This window comes from Notolepis coatsorum (assembly GCF_963971535.1).
Source record: "Notolepis coatsorum genome assembly, chromosome: 14".
Taxonomy (NCBI): Eukaryota; Metazoa; Chordata; class Actinopteri; order Aulopiformes; family Paralepididae; genus Notolepis; species Notolepis coatsorum.
Genome location: NC_140178.1, coordinates 54,938,073 through 54,956,160, shown reverse-complemented (window position 1 = coordinate 54,956,160; position 18,088 = coordinate 54,938,073). Strand labels below are relative to the sequence as shown.

The 18,088-nt window shown below is 41.4% G+C and overlaps 1 protein-coding gene across 1 annotated transcript in view; it reads left to right on the top strand.

The window, feature by feature from the left end:
• Nucleotides 1-16,264, top strand: part of LOC311240367 (xylosyltransferase 1-like) — a 214,235-nt gene extending 197,971 nt beyond the window's left edge. Inside the window, exons 10-11 of the mRNA XM_084328952.1 lie at nt 1,163-1,499; nt 15,122-16,264. Coding sequence (XP_084185078.1) covers nt 1,163-1,499; nt 15,122-15,444 — 660 coding nt within the window. The 3' untranslated portion in view covers nt 15,445-16,264. The remainder of the gene's footprint in view (nt 1-1,162; nt 1,500-15,121) is intronic.
• The last annotated feature ends 1,824 nt before the right edge of the window (nt 16,265-18,088 follow it).

The following is an 18,088-nucleotide window of genomic DNA, read 5'->3' as shown; positions in this document are numbered from 1 at the left end:
CAGTTATGGCATTACTTCTTGTCCACTAGATGGCACCAGTTCACAGGCTCTTCCTCATTCAGGCCAGACTGCACATTTTGAATCATACATTGAAATAACATTTATAATAAAACAATACGATAAAATAATACAAAATAACCAATAAGATATCTCCAATTACCTGTCAAAACAACCAGACAAGACAGTTATGGCATTACTTCTTGTCCACTAGATGGCACCAGTTCACAGGCTGCAATGAGGGAAATATGTCACATTTCAGGTCAAGACCTACTCACATGTGGTCATATCAAAAGTTTGTCACTACGGTTAAATTCCTTTACAAAAAGTGCACAACTGTTCATTATTGCATAGATACCATTACATACACCCCGGTTCATTTGCCCGGCAACCTATTTACAATATGTAAACCATCAATACGTTCTTTTAAACCAAAGATATGTTTTAGAGACACTGAACAACTCTTACCTCTTCCTCATTCAGGCCAGACTGAACGGGAAGAGGCGCACAAGGGGACATACGTCACTTCGGCAGGAAGTGACGATTTCAAAATAAAAGACTTTGAGAATAAAAATAATAATAAACAAATTAAAATAAAACGTGAGGGAGGGATTCTTTGTGGAATACATAACAGTATATTTTATATATACCTGCTACACGTGCGTCACACAATTTCCTCTATACGTTCAGTAGAAAGCTAGTCTAGCCTAGCACAAATTAATGGAAGCAGATACGGACCGGCTAGCCTAGCTGTTGGTCAAAAACACCTCTCCCGGATTTTTAAGCTAAGCTAGCAGTCCATATCCGCTACCATTCATATGTGCTAAGTCCCCTCTTCATGATTTTGATGCCTATTGATACTGCCCATAATATCAAATACAACACACAATGCACTTTTTAAATGTAGGCAATTGACAGCCCTGGCACACGTATACATCTCTCTCTCTCTCTCTCTCTCTCTCTCTCTCTCTCTCTCTCTCTCTCTCTCTCTCTCTCTCTCTCTCTCTCTCTCTCTCTCTCTCTCTCTCTCTCTCTCTCACACATACTCAAACACACACAGTCTGTCTGTCTTATGTCTTATCACCCAAGTCCTCCCCCTGAAAACACCTGTTGAACTCGACAAATCAAAAGTCTCTCCCCGACCTCCGTCTCCGCTCTCCACCAGGTCGGCGTCGACTGGGACCCCAAGGAGCGTCTGTTCCGTAACCGGGGCGCCCTGCTGGGGCCCGAGGACGAGCCGGTGGCCATGCAGCGCTGGAGCCGGGCGGCGAGCAACCTCACGGCCACGGTGGTGTGGATCGATCCCACCAACGTCATCGCCGCCACCTACGACATCCTGGTGGACGGCACCGCCGAGTTCACCCACTACCGGCCGCCGCTGAGCCTGCCACTGAGGCCCGGTGTCTGGACGCTGCGGGTTCTGCACCACTGGAGCCTGCTGGCCCAGACCAGCTTCCTGGTGGCGCCACTGGAGTTCGCCAAGCAGCAGCCCATACGGCAGGGTGAGAGAGAGAGCATGCATGTGCTCAAATTAGTACTGAATAGTATTAGAAGCATGTGGTGTGTGTGTGTGTGTGTGTGTGTGTGTGTGTGTGTGTGTGTGTGTGTGTGTGTGTGTGTGTGTGTGTGTGAGAGAGAGTTCATATGCCTGCAGGACTATGCCTCGTACTTGAATTACACACACACACCCTGCTGTCACAGTTAATATGTGTACTGTGTATATATAGTTATGGTCACTCACAAACACACATACACTATATATACCCCCCCCCCCCACACACACACACACATGCACTGCACACACACACACTGTAGGTAACCTTCACCTGAATAGACCTCTCCTAGGTCGCTGTGTGATTTATGCATCTGACTTCTCACAACCTGTAAGCAGAATGTGTCCATGTGCACGTGCACGCTCAAGGTCGGAGGGTAATGGATTGCATGTAAAATAATTACAGTCATCACTCATAGACTCATATTTACACACACACACATACATACTCGGATCACACGCACACACACATACTGTCATTACTTGTCATTAAAAGGTTCACCAGCTTCATACTGGTGGTCCACAAATTGTAATAAACTGCACATTGTATGAATTATTAGCAAAGTAACCCCAAAGTAACAGTAACTGACTTTGAGATAGAGAGAGAGAGAGAGAGAGAGAGAGAGAGAGAGAGAGAGAGAGAGAGAGAGAGAGAGAGAGGGTGAGCGAAAGGGGGGGAGCGAGGGTGAGAGAGGGGGGGGGGTGAGAAAGAGAGGGGGGTGAGGGAGAGGGAGTGAGAGAGGGGTGGTGGTATAATCTCTATGAATAGCCAGTTCAAGTTTATGGTCTGTCTTTATAGTGAAGGACAGTCTGGCGGAAGGGATGAAGGGATCAGAATAAATAACCATACACTCACTTGGTACACACACACACACACTCTCACACACACTCACACATCATCATACACAGACACACACATCGACATACACACACACACAGGGCCGGACTGGGGAAATAATTTATACCGGGAGATATAGCGCGAAATATAGCCCCAATCAGGCCACTTTTTAAGCGGGGGGTCTGGGGGTCCCCCACCAGGATTTTTTTTGTTACAAAGACTTAATTTCCTGCATTCTGGTGAATTTTAGTGCATGTGAATCACAAACTAATGAGCCAACAATTGCTTAGTACAATGTACTGTTATGAACCTCAAACTGTTGTGGCACTAGCAATGCTACTCTCTCCACCTTCAAAAAGAAAAAAGCAAGAGCACAACATATTTTTCTATTTACTATTATAATACAGTTAACCACTCTCTCCTGTAAGGGCCTTTCTTTTTCTTTGTTTTATCCCTCTCTCCTCCACCCTTTCTCTTTCTTCCACTGTCCATCTTGACATCAACGTTAATTGACTTTCGCTCTCTGATCACTCCCGAGTCCCTCACTACCTGGCTCATTGCCTGGCTGTTATTCTGCATCTGAGTGCAGTCTGCCATTCCATTCGCAGCCTCCGCTGTCAATCAGTTGTATCGCCTGGTCCCGCCTCCACCAATCACAAGCGGCAGCACGGCTCCATTGTGTGTGTGTGTGTCCGCGTGAGGGAGAGAGTCAGATAGTTCTCCAACTCTGTCACAGACAGTGAAATCCTGGTTGTTCCCCACCCACCTAGGTTATCTAAGGTCGCTTTCACATATAGTTTTGGTGGACTCTGTGCGGTTCTGGGGGTGAAGTTGCAACATTGTTGCATTCTTCATTTGGTTCGCCTGCGTTCACATAGAAATCTGTGAGGCGGACCGAGACCTTCTGAACAATGTCACGCGGTCGAAAAGGGCGCTCGGCTATTGGACAGTGGAAATGTGTGTGTGGCGCGAGCCCGTGTGTGCGCGCGCGCGTGTGTGTGTGTCTGTGTGTGGACTGTCTGCGAGCCCTCCAGATCAGCGGAGCGAGTTTTGACATGGCATTGATCCATTGTTCTATTGAAGCACATTACCACCATCCTCTCGCTAAACAACTTGTAGACCACAGTGTTTTTATGAGAGCCCACAAGTAGCTGTTTTATTAATAATATAATAAGCCGCGTTTTTTCTTCCTTCTTCCCAAGATGCACAGATAGATAGATAGATAGATAGATAGATAGATAGATAGATAGATAGATAGATAGATAGATAGATAGATAGATAGATAGATAGATAGATAGATAGATAGATAGATAGATAGATAGATAGATAGATAGATAGATAGATAGATAGATAGATAGATAGATAGATAGATAGATAGATAGAGAGATAGATGCAGTGTGCTTGTTTTGCAGTGAATGAATGCTGCGAGCAGTGGTAATAATAATCACTTCCTATATTTGGTTCGCGTTTGGTCCGCTGAAGCCGAACCGAGACCTACGTTTTCAGCCGGACCAGAGTTCGCCTGTTTGGTCCGCGAACCGAGTTCGACACGCATTCACACAAACCCGAAAAACCGGACTATCGAATTCTGGTCAGAAAGTCCGGACCAAACAGCCCCTGTGTGAAAGCGACCTAACTATCGCGCCGCGCCGCCGCCACAACTAGAAACAATGGCCTGGCAAAAAAAAAATTAAAAATAATAATTCTTTTTTTATAATCTTTTTTTTTAATCTGTGCAGGCCAGGCCACCGGGAAAACTCCCGGTGCTCCCGATGGCCAGTCCGGGCCTGCACACACACATTGACATACACACACACATCGACATACACACACATCGACACACACACACATCAACATACACACAAACATATACACACACACACACTCACACATCATCATACACACACACACACATCAACATACACACACACACATTGACATACACACACATCGACATACACACACACACACACATCGACATACACACACATCAACATACACATATAAACATATACACACACACACATACATACTAAGATCACACACACACACTCACACATCATCATACACACACACATACACACACATTGACATACACACACATCGACATACACACACACATCGACATACACACACCAACATACACACACAAACATATACACACACACATACATACTAAGATCACACACAGACATACTGAGATCACCAGTGGTGCAGTGGCAAATTGACAGTAGGTCAAACGCTCCACGCGCGTGCGCGTGCGCGCGCATGCACAGTTTTTTTTGGCTGCTCTCGTCCTGCAGCTGGATACTATTGCCTCACAGCACGGCCGTCAGCGCGCGGCCCAGAGAGCGCCGCTGGCTCTGCGGCTCTGCAGCTGCATGCTTCTCCGGGAGTCCGGTTGGATAAGAGGTAAAGAGGTAGGATACAGTAAGAAATTAAAGACTAAATCGGGCAATATCAGTTTAGAAATAGGAGACAAAATTTCAGCAGACAAATCAGAGGTGGCAGACTGTCTGAATAGCTATTTTACATCCATTGCAAAAACTATATCTGATAAGATCCCAGCTAAACCCGGCAACAACATAGAGAGTGAAGTCCATAAATTCTACCTAGATCAGGGGGTTAAAGCAAATGCTTTCTCCTTTAGGAAAGTGACTGAGATGGAGGTCCAGGAAAAGCTTAAAAAACTTGACACCTCAAGGGCTACTGGATTAGACAACATCCCTGGTAAATTCTTGCAGGATGCTGCAGAAATCATTGCCCCATATGTAGCTCACATTACCAACCTAGCCATTGACACAGGAACATTTCCAAGCGAAATGAAATCGGCAAGAGTTATTCCTCTCCACAAAAAGGGAAACAAATTGGAACCGGGTAACTACAGACCCATTTCCATCCTGGGCGTTCTATCAAAAACCATTGAGAGGCTAGTATATGAGCAAATAGACGGGTATTTCTCCACTAATAACATCATGTACAAATACCAATCTGGTTTCAGGAGGTCCCACTCCACAGACACCTGCCTGCTGTTCCTCACAGATTACATCAGGAAAGAGGTAGACGAGGGAAAGTTCTGTGGAATGGTAATGTTAGACCTCCAGAAGGCATTTGATTCAGTGGATCACAACATCTTGTTAATGAAGCTTAGGGCCCTAGGCTTTAATGAGGCAGCTCAGAAATTAATTGGTTCCTACCTAACAGGGAGACAACAGGTGGTAGATATAAACGGAGTACTCTCCAGTCCTCGGACAGTAGAGTGCGGGGTCCCACAAGGGAGTGTTTTGGGTCCGCTCCTCTTTCTACTGTATATAAATGACCTGAAAGCAGCTTGCTCATGTGACCTTTTTTTATACGCAGACGACTCCGCCCTACTAGTGTCTCACAAAGACAAAAAAGTGGTTGAGCAGACATTGAGTGCAGAACTAGAGAAGGTTAGCGACTGGCTAGGCCACAACAAGCTGTCCCTCCACGTGGGGAAGACTGAGTCAATTTTATTCGGGTCAAAGGTCAGGCTCAGAAAATCGCCAGGTTTTAACATTAGAATAGGAGATACTGTTCTCACAGACAAAACATCTGTGAAATATCTCGGTTGCGTCCTGGAAAACAGCTTATCAGGGGAAAGCATGGCTCACCAAGCACTTACAAAGATAAATAACAGGACTAGATACCTAGCCAGAATCTCTCATTTTTTAGATCAGTCAGCGATGAAGATTCTTGCTGGAGCTCTCATACAGTGTCACTATGACTATGCGTGTGGCTCCTGGTACAACAGTGCCCCCAAAAGTCAGAAAATAAAACTACAGACATCACAAAACAAGCTAATCAGGGTAATACTAAGGCTACCTGCTCGAACCCACCTTGACCCATCTCACTTTGAGGTCATGAGATGGCTTAAGGTGGAAGACAGAGTAAACCAGATAGGGATGTGCCTAGTTCACAGAATAGTGCATGGGGTAGTGCCAGTGTACTTTAACAATTACTTCAACCGAATCAGAGACACCCATGCTTACCAAACAAGGCGCAGCTCAACTGACTTTGTGCCAGTCAGATTCAGGAGCTGTATGGGGAAGGAGTCATTTTTATATTCAGCAGCTGTCTTTTGGAATAGTCTGCCCAGTGAACTGAAAACCATAGACAGTGCCGTTAGATTCAAGTCCAGCCTGAAGACATGGCTCAAAAGGGACTATACCTAGACACTTAGCTTAAGGCACCCTTGCATGTTGTATGAGTCTGTATGTATATAAATGTTAAATGGTATATGTGATGTGTTGTGATGTCACGTTTTGTATGATGCATGTGTTAAGCATCACATTCCCCCACCCCCCTACAAGGACCACAATGGAAATAAGCTCTGAGCTTTTTTGTGTTACATCCTTGGCAGTATATCCCGACTGTGCTCTTCTGTCACATGTTTATTTTTTATATTGTCAAATAAAGTCATTCATTCATTCATTCATAATGCCATGTAAAAAGCGATTGCGCGTACTTCAGCCTCAGTGACCGAGGTATAACGCCGTTATACCGAGTTATACCAGCACTGCACCACTGGAGATCACACACTTACACACACATACTGAGATCACACACATGAATGAATGAATGAATGAATGAATGAATGAATGAATGAATAAATGAATGAATGAATGAAACGTTTATTTTTGAACATGTATTCTCCATATTCCTCCAAACAAATCACAGTATCTAGCTCCATCAAACAGAACAATCATAATAAAAAATTAAAAAAGATTATAAACATAAAGAGCAAGAGCAATGTATTTAGTTAGTTGCCATGTTAAAAAATGGAGTAGAAGGAAGCTAAGCACACATACACATACTGTACATACTGAGATCACAGACGTATTACACACTAGGGGTGGAACAGTACGCATTCGAACCGTTCACCGTTCAATATGACCTCCACGGTTCGGGGCGTGTGGGTATTGTTCGGTTATAACGTAGCTGCAAGCTAGGCTAACGTTACGTTAGCCACGAGCTAACTGTGGAGTCACTTCACTGTGTTCCATTAGTTCCATTAGTGGGGAAGGGGGGGTATATTGACAATGCTTGACAAGAGGTTCAAAGATAACTTCACATTTATTGGCTGTTGGTTTATAGTATATCATCAGGGCTTCTCCTTCCAACGCTGTGTGTTACTGTTGACTATTTACTTCCTCGTGTGACGTCACTTCAGATACGGCTACCAGGACACTCAAATAGCAAAAGCGAGTCGAGTCGATTAGGTACCATGCAGTGAAAAGCGGCATAAGAGAATACTTCATAATGTTTCATGCAATTAAAAAGTTTATATATATTTAGTACACATGATTTATTTATTTTAAATAATAGTGACTTTTCCTTTTTGATAAGAAAGTCTAGTGCTGGTTGAGCATATGCATACTTTATGTTGCCTTTGTTTATAATGTGGCCACAAAAATAGAAAAGGTTTAATTATTTTGTTTGTTTGCACTAAGTTAATACTTTGACAAATGTTGCCTATATTTTTCAGTCAGTTCGGTCTTTGTGTGCCAAACATTATTAAAGGTAAACCTTTTTTTTTACCAAATAAATGAGAAGCATGTTTAAATCAGCAATGCCTCCCCTCTCTCTCCTAGCTCTAACCGTCACTGTCAAAATAATGTGCCTGATGTCAAACTGCCTCATTCTTTCAGTTTTTGCATGACTACGTCCTTGAGAATAACTGAAAAGTTGGATTATCTTTAGGCTATATATTTTATGCTGATGTATATGGTATTTTTAGAGTGTTACATTAAATATATTTTTTTTAAACAACGTATCGAACCGAACCGAAAACCGTGAAACCAAAACCGTGATACGAACCGAACTGTAGATTTTGTGAACCGTTCCACCCCTAATACACACACACACATACTGAGATCACACACATACACACACACACTCACACACACACACATACTGAGATCACACACATACATACACAAATACACACACACACACACATACTAAGATCACACACATACATACGCACACAGATATACATACATACTGAGATCACACACACACACACACACACACACACACACACACACACACACACACACACACACATACACAGAATTACTTTCTACTGGTTTCCAGCCTCTCTTCTCTCCACATCCTCTCTGCTGTCATTATCTCTCCATCCCCCATTCTCTCTCTCCTCACCCTTTCATCCACCCCTCCTACATCCTGACCACTCCTCCTCTCCCCTGGTGGTCTGCCAACTCAGTATGACATCAGTGCAGTGTGTACAGTATGTGTGTGTGTCCTTTCAAGGATATATAGGACACATTAGGAAAGCCCTCCAAATGTAGGACTTATTTTTTTCTGTCCTGGCTTAAAAAAAGGGATGGGACATTTTAGGGTCAATGTTGGGAATGTCTGAGTCAGGGATAAGCGGTTACGGAATACATATAAAGTCAATATAAAACCCTCACATGTATTGGAATTATGTGTGTGTGTGTGTGTGTGTGTGTGTGTGTGTGTGTGTGTGTGTGTGTGTGTGTGTGTGTGTGTGTGTGTGTGTGTGTGTGTGTGTGTGTGTGTGTGTGTGTGTGTGTGTGTGTGTGTGTGTGTGTGTGTGTGTGTGTGTGTGTGTGTGTGTGTGTGTGTGTGTGTGTGTGTGTTGGCATGTGTGTTGGCGTGTAGGTGTGAAGAACACAGTGGAATTCTCATCTTTGCCTCCAGGACTGGCACTAGCATGTTGAAACTAGGACCTATTCACCTTTATATCGCCTACAGTACACACACACACACACAGCCCTGATAAGATAGGGTTCAGGTTTGTACATACCATTATAGGATAAATTGTCAAAAGGTAGAATCTTGCAGTTTCATACATACAAACTGTGTTTATACTGTATATGTACATCACATTGCCTTCCAAAGGTATCACTAAAGTCTGTTCAAATAGAAGTCAATTCACTCTTCTGCCATCTTGCTAACAGTGACTAACAAGACTAACAAGACTAACAAGACTAACAAGACAAGACCTGACCACTGGGGGTCATCTGTATCTAAGCATGTCATACATATCGTATTTTTCTTTCAAGATCTTCAATCTTTGAAGTAACAGGTAAATTACTGACAACACAGAATTGTTAATTTGGTCAAAAAGAGTCAGACAATAAGATAGATACAAATTTCTTCTCTGTGCGTTCAGTGGAAAGCTAAAGCCTAGCTTAGCACAGTGAATGGAAGCGGGGGGCGAGCGATTAGCTTGGTGTTGGCCAACTTACACGTCTCCCGGAGTTTTAAGCTAGCTAGCCACTCCTCCCCCACTTCCATTAATTGTGCTAAGCTAGGCTAGCTAGGATAGCTTTCTACTGAACGCACAGAGAGGAAATTGGTATCTATCTTCTTGTCTGACTCTCATTTCAAACTCACATTTCATCTGGGGATGCAGTAAATTATGATTTTACTCAACATAAAATCACATCACATTTAATTATTTTATCTGAATATGTTTTTTGTAGCAAGTAGTTTCATTGGGTCTCATTCCCCAAAATTGTCCAACGAGTTCTCTTGGAAGACTTATCTTGGAACCGACTGAGACAGAATCAATGACAAGTTCACTCTGAGTCCCCAACGTGCTGGTAATATGTCTTAAGTGGCTCAAACGGTCGCACCTGTGACATCTGCTTGGGGAATGACACCATGTCCGTTTAGGTCATTTGCATACAAAACAACGCCTCCAGAGCTCCTTATAAGGCAACTTATGACACAGCCGCGTGAAAATGGAATGGCGGAAGTACCTTGCGAGTCTTGCGACGCATCAAAATTAGATTAGATTAATGTATTGGCATCATATATAGTACAGCTCGTGGTACACCTGCCGCAGCGTGCGCACACACACACGCACGCGCGGTACTGTATATGAATGAATGAATGAATGAAAACTTTATTTAACAGATTGCAGAATGGGTATAATACAGTACGGCTCAATACACACAATTGTTAAGGGGATGCAGACCAGAGAAAGACGTTTGTCTTGTTTACATAATATATATATATATATATATATATATATATATATATATATATATATATATATATATATATATATATATATAGCCTAAGGTGTAATGAATGAACGCAGTATAGGCTTATTATTCCATTAATGACTTGCTTCATTAGGACCTAGTAGACACCACATACATGCTCCGCCCCACGTACAGTACAAGCACAGTCTGCATAACAGAGCGTAACAGAAAGAAGCATTTTGTATAAAAGTATTCTGTACTTCTGTATGACAACTATTAAAGAAACTTGAACATGAACTTGAACTACATACAGACCGTACCTATACTGTACGCAGGGCAGAGCACACATATACAGCATCCACCAAATCCCAACGAAACAAGTAACCAGAACATATCAAGCCTATACGTTCACCCATTAGACACGTAGGACATACTGGCGCACACAAGACTTGTTATGGAATATTAATGCAGTCTATTTCCACCGATTAGCTTTAGTTCTTATTTATTTATTTATCCACTGTCATTTCAGTGTTGGTGTATAGGCTATATAGTGTATTTCAATATAAGTTTAATTGATTAATGATATATTTGAAGGAATGCAGGTTTATATCAAACAAAGGTCTGTCCCATTGTATACCATTAAAACAGATATGTAACAAATAAGAAATACAAATTCCACAGAAGGCATTAAATAATTATTATTTTCAATCATTTCACAATAATTGCATAATTACATAATTATACATTTGTCCAAAATAGCTGGTTTAGATATGGTTAATCCAGCTGCCCTGTGATCAGATGAATCCATATTATTTATTTTTCCGACATCAAATGCGTAATTTCTTATCGTACAAATATTGTCATATTTATTTTAATTATGATTAAGTAATTAATTCCAAGGAGGCCTGTAGCGTTGACATGAAGGAATCACTATGAGAACACAGTCTGTCAAATTAATACAATTTTCAATTAGTCAATCAATCATAAGTGTGCTCCTCAGCACTCTTAAATCTGCTCTCAGCCACGCTCAAATCTGATCTCAGGAAAATTTGGGGAATCGCGCTACCAGCCCTAATATGTCTTAAATGGGCAGAAATCTGCCTAAGAGGAAATTTTTGGTCGTAAATCCATTCGGGAATGAGACCCATTGTTGCCGGCATCTTTAGTGTTGTGGATTTCTCCAGTAGAGGTGTAACAATGGGCCTCATTCCCGAAAATGTTTCAAAGATATATTCTGGAAGACTTATCTTAGAACCACTGAGACATAATCAATGACAAGTTCACTCTGAGTCCTGAACGTGCTGGTAATATGTCTTAAGTGGCTGAAACGGTCGCACAAATGATATTATCTGATATCTGCTTGGAGAATGGCATTCTGTCGTAAACTCGAAAGCGCGTTCCCGTTCAGGTCATTTGCATACAAAACAACGCCTCCAGGGCTCCTTATTAAGAGCAAAGTAATGACGCTGTGTGAAAATGGAATGGCGGAAATGCTTTGCGAGTCTTGCGAGCCGCGTGATTACGAAACCTAGCGTCAGCCAGTGCCAATCAGAGAGTGTCTCCGAGAAATGCGGCTAGGTTTCGTAATCACGCTTGCGCGCCATCAAAACTAGATTAGATTAATGTATTGGCATCATATACAGCTCGCGGTACACCTGCCGCAGCGCACGCGCACACACACACACACGCGCGCGCAGTACTGTATATGAATGAATGAATGACATATAATATATATAGCCTACGCCGGGCGTAATGAATGAACGCAGTATGGCTTATTATTCCATAATTAAGCCTATAGGCTACTGTTCATTCGTAGGCGCACACAAGACTTGTTATGGAATATTAATGCAGTCTATTTCCACCGATTAGCTTTAGTTCTTATTTATCCACTATCATTTCAGTGTTGGTGTATAGGCTATATAGTGTATTTCAATATAAGTTTAATTGATTAATGATATATTCGAAGGAATGCAGGTTTATAGCTATATCAACCCCCTCCAATGTACAGTAAATGACCACGTATGGTTTTGTCAATATTCTAATGTACAGTTTTGCTTGTACAGTGTAAGTCTATCCCCCACCCACCCCTCCTACCCAACCTCCTCCAACAGTTTCTACGTACTCTCTTTTCTGGACTCTTTTTGTATCACAAACAGTACTGTATTTGCAAATCTGGTATGTCATAAATGTATAGATGTAGCAGACAGTACTGTCTATCTGTGTCGTGTGTGTCATATATGTTATGATGAATTGAAAATGGGGGACCCTGATGTAAACAAGACGAAATTCTTTCTCTGGTCTGCATCTCCTTATGTAATTGAGCTGTACTGTACTGCTGTACTGTACCCATTCTGCAATCTGTTAATAACATTTTCAATCAATCAATCAAACAAAGGTCTGTCCCATTGTATACCAATCAATGGGATACATTGCATGTTGACCTGCATTCTTTCAAATGTATATAATTAATCATTAAAACAGATGTGTAACAAATAAGAAATACAAATTCCACAGAAGGCATTAAATAATTATTATTTTCAATCATTTTACAATAATTGCATAATTGTGTTTAATATCTGAGTAATTAAAGTAATTATACATTTGTCCAAAATAGCTGGTTCAGATATGGTTAAGCAGCTGCCCTGTGATCAGATGAATCCATATTATTTATTTTTCCGACATCAAATGCGTAATTTCTTATCGTACAAATATTGTCATATTTATTTTAATTATGATTAAGTAATTAATTCCAAGGAGGCCTGTAGCGTTGACATGAAGGAATCACTATGAGAACACAGTCTGTCAAGTTAATAAAATGTTTAATTAGTCAATCAATCATGAGATTTGATCGTGGCTGAGAGCAGATTTAAGAGTGCTCCTCAGCACTCTTAAATCTGCTCTCAGCCACGATCAAATTTGATCTCAGGAAAATTTGGGGACTCCCACTCCCAGCCCTAATATGTCTTAAATGGGCCGAAATTTGGCTAAAAACAAAAAAAATTGTCGTAAATTCGTTCGGGAATGAGACCCAATCTCAATACAGAATTGAAAATTCTGAGGGGGGTTCAATGCATTGTATTGAAATCTAAAACTGTATTGATGATTCTCCCCCTGTTATTTTCCCTAAGTCTGTTTTTTTCTCTCAGTTTAACTGGTGGTATGGCTACTGCTATTAACATAATGTTTAAGACCTCAGTTTAACTGGTGGTTTGTTGTAATGTTTCATTCTCATGTTAATTGTTTGTATATATATATATCACAGCTTGGTTTAGCTCAGAAATCTTTTTATTTAAAAGTTGTATATATAATATATATACATAATATATATATATTGTTATGAACTGATTTGATCAACTAAAAACCAGCCCATATAGCGGGATGCTGTTGGACACAGCGGCAGGACACAATAGCACTGGGTTTGTCAAGCAGTGGCTCCCTCTTCGGTCTTTCCACAGGTGGGAACAGCTTGTGCTGTTCGTTGTGCTGGTGTTCATGTGTGGTGGTGTGATATTTACATGGTATTATTATAGTGTCTCTTTTGGATTTGATCCAAAAAAAGAATGCAACATTCAAATATATATATATACATACATAGATAGATACTGTATATATCAGGCATGTTCTGAATCTGAATCTGGTATTTTATTTCGTCAGTGAACGCACAAGGAATTTCATATAACAAAGACATGTTACAAGGACATACCGGAGCTCACATAGGTAGTATCTATAGACTGTAAAGCACTCTTTAGATCTATTATGTTCAATTGTCAGTATAGATCCTAACAGTTAACGGTATTGATATAACTTAATAGCAGTAGTATGGCGTGGTCCAGTAGCACCCACTGTAACAAAGCCAGCTTACTCTGGTAGTGAGTTGACTGAGAACACGTCCATGCAGACCAGATGCAACAGGGCAATCCAAATGATTTCATTATACCCAGCGGGAGACTTGTGGTGTTGTCAACAGCAACACATGGCAATGGTTGGAAAAGAACATACAACAAGATATAAGATACAAGATACAAGATACTTTAATGCCACACAACAATGGTTGGTGGTAATTGTTTTCGGTACAGATTGTTAAGCACTGGTTACATCAAACATGAAACAGACATCAAACATCAAAAACGTCAAAAACGCCCCCCTCCCACCTCCCAATCCCACAATAAATACATATATACATAAATACATATAGGACAATCACGGTAACAGTGTCAGTCAGTGACAGATGCTTGCCCGTCTGTGCAAATACAAATAAGAAAGAAAAGAGGAATAATACAATTAAATAAAGAGATTAAACAGGTTTCTCGACCATGTGGACCACTATGGAACTCTTTCATGAAGAAAATATCCCTTCTTTAGCTAGCTAAATCACAGAGTCGGGCTGAGTTGGGCTGAGCAAGAGAAAACCCTCGCAACAGCAATGCATGAAACACAGTGAAATTTCCCATAAGAGATTTTCTGGTCAGGAATCATGACTAGAGCCGCAAAATCCATTAAAGGCTACATATCTAGAGTATGAATGAAGGATTCATTCATTCAACAGTTGCCAAAGTTACTTTTTTAAGAAATACATTTTTTGTCACCGTTTTCTCATGTTTTAAGAAGGTGCATTTACCGCTCACAGCCACGAGGTGCCAATCTTCAACAATGCAGCTTTAATCTAAATAATTTCTAACAAACCAAACCAAATTCTACAACCCCCCCCCCCCCCCCCTTTACCCCATCCAGAGGACGCCCGGCGGCTCCACGGCGGTCCTGCCCGGAACTCCTACATGGAGCAGAGCTTCCATGGCCTGAACCCCGTGCTGCATCTGCCCGTCAGCCTGGGTGCGGTGGAGGAGGCTGAGGCCAACGCCGGCCTGACAGGGGCCCCGCTGCGCCGCTGGCTGGACCGCCTACTAGAGGGGCGCTGGTCCCCCGCTGATGTGTGCTCGGCGGGCCCCAGTGCCTGTCCCGTCATGCAGCGCTGCCACCTCACCCCCTGGAGCTCCCTCAGCCCCGACCTCAAGTCTGAACTGGGACGGCCTAAGGCAAACGGACGCATTAGGTAGCGGCAGGACAGGTGGATGGATGGATGGCTTGAGGGAAGAGTAGTAGTACGAAGGGACATATAGACAATGACAATGATGGAAGTCTGAGCTGGCCTCCACAAATAGATGAACGGGATGGATTAGTCAGAAAATGGATGGACGGTTGGACGGATGAATGGATGAGCAGACGAAGGAAAGGGAAGGGAGAAATTAATGGACATTCGGACATTGTTTCGTGTCGGTTATTTATTTATTTAATGGTCGTGTGAAGACAAGGGAAGGACTGGACCGCGGGGAGGAAGTAACGAGGGGACAAGGGAGAGAGACTCTGGACGAGAAAGGGAAGCAACTCCCTGATGCGTGGTTTATTCTCCTCACAGCTCCTATGTACTTTTGTACTACAAAAGAGTATTTACTGTATGCGAGTGTTGAAAGTATCTGTGTGAGAAGCACTCCATACTCCTTAATGTGTGAGTGTGTCCCTGCAGAAATTAAATATTGTGTGTGTGTGTGTGTGTGTGTGTGTGTGTGTGTGTGTGTGTGTGTGTGTGTGTGTGTGTGTGTGTGTGTGTGTGTGTGTGTGTGTGTGTGTGTTCATGTCTCTTCTTTCTGTGCCATGTCTGTGTCCTTCAGACCTTCAGAAGACTTGAAGTATGCTAGATGTCAGCTGTGCTGGAAGTAAAAAAAAACTCTCTTTTCTACCTTTCCATCTTATCTTTTCTCTTTACCCTAGGAAACCGACGTGCGTGTGAAAGCGCACAGTGCCAAGTCAGCTATTTATTATTCAGAGGTTTATATAAATTAAATAGACTTTCTTTTTAGTCAGTGACTAATATTTCATATGCTGTTTATTCTTTTTTTGGGTGGGCGAGATTTGTTTTTGTAAAAAGAAAAAAGTTAGGGGGGGGGGAAATGGGGAAAAAGAGAAAAAACTTTTTATTTCTAAATCCCCCCCCCTGCCCCCTCAAACCTTTTCTGGTGACTTTGAGTTTGTTGTTGTATCAGTGTTAAATGGCCTTCTCTCCTCGTTTCCTTGTTCTCTTCCTCCCAACATACTTGGATTGAGAATATTGAACAAACATGTATCTTTTCCCTGACTTGTAAAGAGGCGAAGTTGGTGAAGTTGCCAGTTACAGTAGGTGGGGTTCCCAAGTAAAATAAAAAAATATTGAATATATATATATATATATATATATATATATATATATATATATACTGAAAGTACATTTACAGTAAGTGTGTTAAAAGTATATTTCTACCCATATGTACTTTTTCTGAGAGTATACTTGCAGTGTATTCTTGGTACTTCTTATGTGCTTTCATGTACTTCCCTTATTTTCATGTAGTAATATGCTGTAGCCTAAATGTAATCTAAGTATGCCGTTTGGGGTTCAGTGACAGGAGACAATGAGCACCGTAGATTAAATATCAACAACCCTTACAGCTGGCATACACCCTCCTGTTGGTGCTGGGGATCAAACCAGCAACCTTTTGAGTGCTGGTCTGCCTCTGTAATCTCCAGGCCAAGCTGCCACACCACTCCAGAGGAGACTAGGAGAGGAAACCACCTCAGAGCCTTGAGATGCAACCTTGGGATTTCCATGCTGCTCTGTGCTGGGGCTGGTTCCAACCCAGCCAACTTTGCACAATATTCACACTTAAACGTGCTATAGATAACATTTTATGTAGAGTAATTATTTAAATAATAATAATAATAATAATAATAATAATAATAATAATAATAATAATAATAATAATAATAATAATAATAATAATAATAATAATAATAATAATAATAATAATAATAATAATAATAATAATAATAATAATAATACATCCACAGTGCTTTGAGAAAGGTGACATGCTGGTGCTCCAGTGCGACTTCTAGTGGCTGAATGTTATCTATAGCACCTTTAACCATCTAGTGATTTTTCAGTTCATTATAAGGAAGAACATTTGCATTCCAGTTTCTGTATACTGTGATACCTAAGCATGCCGGTATTAGAGTATAAAGTATACAGAGTATCTCGCTCCTAATTGACGGAAGAGTCCTCCGATTTTATGTGTATAAAAATTATACACAGCATTAAGTGTTATGTTACATTACATTGTTGATGGGACCAAACTGGAGGCCACTGGGGCAACTTCTGGATATTTTCTTACCTTGACTGTAAGATTTGCTATGAACCATGGTTTGTGTTATTCAGCACTTAGGACAGAGATATATAGCTGGTATGAAAAGAGTTACCAGTGTCCCATTGTGAAAAAGGGCATAAGTAGCCCTTGTGCTTCAGATAGACTGATTGGTACAATCTCCCTCGAAATCTAACAAGCTAACTGCCTGTCAATCAAAGGAGGTTGGACTTCAAACCAAAAGTGAAATTTAACACATATGGGATGTTAACAAAATGAAAGGAAAGAAAATTACGAAAATGTACTTTTATGAGGTATTTGTGTTTGTCTTTTTTGATGGAAATGTGAATATAAACAAAAGTGAGTTGTTTACAAAGACAACCTCAGCCAGGTGCCTTTAACATCATAACCATAACTGACCCTAACATCATGACCATAAATAACTGACCCTAACATCATGACCATAAATAACTGACCCTAACATCATAACCATAACTGACCCTAACATCATGACCATAACTGACCCTAACGT